Consider the following 4,381-nt stretch of genomic DNA (forward strand, 5'->3'; position numbering starts at 1 on the left):
GTCTCAGCAGCTGCACTTCTTACAAAAAAAAAGTCTGAAACTGAAAAGTGCGTAGAATTATTCAATCACACAGTGTTCAGAAAGTGCATTTTCCTCTATTCTGCACTTTAGATGAATGACTGCTTAGGTCCCACTGGTCTTAGGTCCCACTGGTATTTCTATAGCTCCAATTCAATTCATGTGATTCAGGTCACTTTATAGAGACGATTCAACCAGATCAGGTCAAAGTTTTAAAGGTGTTTCGGGTTAGAGAGGTCTGGATCTCAGGTATTCATCATGATCCAAAGGATCTTCTCTCAATCTGCGCTCAGACTTTTATTTCTTATTCAGATGTTTATTTTTAGCTTCATGAATCAATTGTAGAATAAAGCGGTGAATAGAGATGTGTGAAGACATTAGACAGGAGGGAAAATCTATAAATACATTTAAATCTCTTCAATTTGTTGAGAAAATATTTAGTTTTTCGGTTCTTTTGTTAAAGATATTTTTCCTCTGAATGAAATTAGGTTTTCAATCAAATGAGACGTCACTGTTTCCTAACAGCTGATTGGCTGCTGAGTGGAAAAAGCCCCCCCCCCCCCCCCCCCCCCCCCCGTTCAGCCGTTCAGGGCAGGTTACCATGGTAACCACCATTACTAAGACTGGAACGTCAGAGTTAAACCTGAAGTTATCTGGCTAACCCAGTAATCCTGCTGGTTTGTTCTGCCATCCAAGGAGGCGGAGTCATTGTGCCACGTGATTGGCTGAGGTCAGCTCCGCTTCCTCTATCGGCAGTAGGAGTGCATGAGCATCTACTCTTTATATGTCTATGCTAACGACAGTTAGCAGTAAAGAGCCAAAATGACTAGTGATGGACTGATTTTTTCCTCCATGATAGAAATGTTAGCAGAGCCTGATCTCCAGGCAGACCAGGTTCCTGAGGACGGATCCGGGTCTGACCTCTGACCTTTATGCTGAGGCTGAAGCCAAACAGGGAGGGGACGGCGTTCTCCTTCAGAACGCGGTTGTTGCATTCCCTCTTGAAGCAGTCCTGGGTGAAGTGCTGCGAGCAGATGTTGCTGTACTTAGTGGGCCTGAAGTTGCTCCTCCTCATGGCGGCGACCCACTTACTGCAGACATCTGGGCGGGCCAGCGGGAACCTGGCAGAGTCCAGAGACAGACACCTTTCATGATGCGTTCACAACAGAATCAGAACCGTCCGGATCGACAGGAAACATTACTAACCCAGAGAGTTATTCCCCTTTACAGGGGAACAGAAGACCAACAATTCCCTCTAACGACCCCCCTTTCAGAGACATAGACAGGTATGGGGCATTGCAGGCTAACAAAGAAGCCAAACGACCCCCATTCCAAAGGGGGGGACCCGTTCATCCGTTTCTATTTGCATGTTTTCTAAACTAAAACCAGGCTTTGTTGGGCTGCTGGATAAAACCTGGAACTAAACGCTATTTCTGACATTTTGGATTGAAAAATCTTCCTGGATGGAAGAGAAACGTCTTCAGACTTGGAGACAAAGTCCAGAGGATTGATTATTAATTTTTTAGAATGATTTGTTGGAATAACTGTGCGGCTGCAATTTGGAAAATAATAGACAGATTTATATTTTGTCTTTTTGTTTACAGTATAAACAAAAACAAACTTAATTGAATGCATCTTTGATGTTAGAGTAAAGCAGGTCTAAAGTGTTTGCAAAGTCCACCTGTTGGTAGAAATGAGGGAGAACAGTCTTCCAGTCAGCCTGGTTAAAATCCCCAGCAATGATGGAAACAGCCTCTGTGTGCAGATTGGAGCTCAGAGATAGCCTGGTATAGAGTCTTCATGGCCTCTTTAGTGTTAGCGCTGGGGGGGGGGGGCATAAACAGCAGTGATGCTAACCACACTGAACTCTCTGGGCAGATAGAACGGCCTGCAGGTAACAGTCAGAAACTCCATGTCTGCAGAGCAGAAGCTGGATCCAGCATTTTAACTCCAGCTGTGATGATGATGTAAACCCGCTGCTTCCTCACTTTCACCATCTCGCTTATCTCTTCCTCCTACTGTTACGTTCCGCTGTTGTTTTGTTTACATCCGTCCGTAGCAGCTTTTTAAACGGTCAAAAATGTCTGGATTTAAAACATTTTGTGAGCGTAGCTCCAGCAGGCGATCATAGAGGCGGGTTTGAAGTCTAGTTTGTATCGTATTAAGCTGCGTATTATGTGAAAGAGGAGAAGCTCCTGCTGGGAAAAATCGGCCCAGGGGGAATTATTTGTCCTTCCTTGTGTATTTTAAGCTTGATAAAGAAAGCTTATTCTGAAAATGAAAAACTGTAAAGTTAATGGTTGAAGCGAGAACCAACGGATGAATAATAAGCAGTTAAACTGCAGTTCATTTAGTTTTTACTATTTAATCCTTTCTGGCTTCCTGGACTCAAAATGAGACGTTTCATCTCCAGAGGCCGTCTAATAATAAATACATCAATTAACCAGTGTGTGAGACTGTCTCTCTCCCATCTGAAGGAATAACTGGCTGCTGCCATGAAAACAGCAGACAGATCCTGCAGCATTTATCCAAACAAGTTTACTGTTTTTCTTCACTGAAAAATCTGAGATTATTGATCAGAAGTAATGTTCTAAATCTCTTGCTTAAATCGGCAGAGTTTGCATTAAAAACTGGGTCCTAAAGGCTAAAAACAGATCAAAGCTTCACGGTTTATTGCTGACTGTGATTCTGCAATCGGAGAAAGTGGATTTTTTCATTTTCAACCGAAACGACTTTTCAGTTAAAAAACAAAACAATGGGGTTGATAAAAAGTGGTATTTATACGGGAAATAAACTGTTTCCGTTTTTGATAAGAAACTAACTTGGGAAAATCATATAGAACATAATATTGAGAAAAGTAAAACGGTTCTTAACATTACACTAATATAAATAAAATCATAATTTATAGTGAGACATTATCTGCATTGTTAAGTATTGAAAATGTACAAATAATCATCCAAATATGTAATAAGAGATTATATGAACAAAATAAAATGATAATCTTATTTTGGACTCATGTAGGTATTTTGGGAAGTGAAAGAGCAGGTGGGTTAACTCAGGAGGCGTTTAGAAACAAAGATATAGTTACACCAGTAAAGTTATTTACATCTGAAGGTAAAAGTTTAGTTTGGACAGAAAGCGAGAAGAAATGGAAAATTAGGAGGAATACTGACATAAAAGCGTTTATATAAGAAACAAAATACAGTAGAATTAGCAAAGATTAGAGGAACAAACAGGAGGGAGGAGATAATTATAAATAGAATAAGAACAGCTCACAGTTTATTAAATGGAAATCTTTTGAGGACGGGAAACATCTTACTGGTTTTTAAAGTAGAAACAATGGAACTTGTTTTTAATAGTGGTAGAAAATATGTAAATCAGAGAGCATTACTAAAAGCAGAATTAGGTATTAATGAGGAACTGAAATTTGAAAATTTGGTTGAAAAGTAAAATAATATTGAGCGGAAGAAGATTTTTCGTTTTTAGAAAAATACTGAGAGCATTCTGGGAATTTGAGGGATAAATATTAGGATCCACTAGATGGCAGCAGAGCAACAGTAATGGATGCAAGCTGCCGTTAAAACCTAAAGAAGAATGAAAAGCTTCACACGACGATTGCGTAAATTCCGAGGTGAACACAAAAGCACCACGAAGCTGCGAACCGTAATACTGAGAGTAGATGCGCGATCAGCTTCTGCGTTAGCAGCGAGCGGCTCCTTCAGAACCACTTACTTGTGGAAGGAGATGTCTCTGTCTTTATGGTACCGGTTCTTACAGCCGTATGCGGAGCAGGTCTGGACCATGGTGCCGCCCCAACCGCTGCTGCTTCTCCACGGAAACTCCGCCGATTTCCTCTCTTCACCTCCACGGCTTCACTGCCACTAACAAAGATGGCGGACGGACGGTCACCTGACTTCCGTTCTGAGCTGTGATTGGTTGACAGTTCATCACACAATAACAATTTTCCTTGGTTCTTATTTCCAGTTGAGATAGAGAAACCAGATTGGGAACTAGAATCCAGATAGAGGGACCAGATTAGAAACTAGAATCCAGATAGAGGGACCAGATTAGAAACTAGAATCCAGATAGAGGGACCAAATAAGAAGCTAGAATCCAGATAGAGGGACCAGATTAGAAACTAGAATCCAGATAGAGGGACCAAATAAGAAGCTAGAATCCAGATAGAGGGACAAGATTAGAAACTAGAATCCAGATAGAGGAATCAGATTAGAAACTAGAATCCAGATAGAGGGACCAGATTAGAAACTAGAATCAGATAGAGGAACCAGATTAGAAACTAGAATCCAGATAGAGGGACCAAATAAGAAGCTAGAATCCAGATAGAGGGACAAGATTAGAAGCT

General features: G+C 41.0%; 1 protein-coding gene across 2 annotated transcripts in view; it reads right to left on the reverse strand.

Annotated features, from left to right (window-relative positions):
- LOC107103738 (THAP domain-containing protein 1-like) overlaps window positions 1-3,904 on the reverse strand; it is a 7,337-nt gene extending 3,433 nt beyond the window's left edge. The window contains exons 1-2 of one of the 2 annotated variants that reach the window (XM_015403550.1): window positions 3,751-3,904; window positions 947-1,139 (exon numbers count right to left, since the gene is read on the reverse strand). In XM_015403550.1, coding sequence (XP_015259036.1) covers window positions 947-1,139; window positions 3,751-3,821 — 264 coding nt within the window. In that variant the 5' untranslated portion in view covers window positions 3,822-3,904. Of the gene's footprint in view, window positions 1-939; window positions 1,140-3,750 lie in introns of both variants that reach the window. The other variant, XM_015403549.1, reaches the window with a different exon arrangement.
- Between the last annotated feature and the right edge of the window lie 477 nt (window positions 3,905-4,381).

This window comes from Cyprinodon variegatus, unplaced genomic scaffold (genome assembly GCF_000732505.1).
Source record: "Cyprinodon variegatus isolate N-32 unplaced genomic scaffold, C_variegatus-1.0 Scaffold1518, whole genome shotgun sequence".
NCBI classification, from domain to species: Eukaryota; Metazoa; Chordata; class Actinopteri; order Cyprinodontiformes; family Cyprinodontidae; genus Cyprinodon; species Cyprinodon variegatus.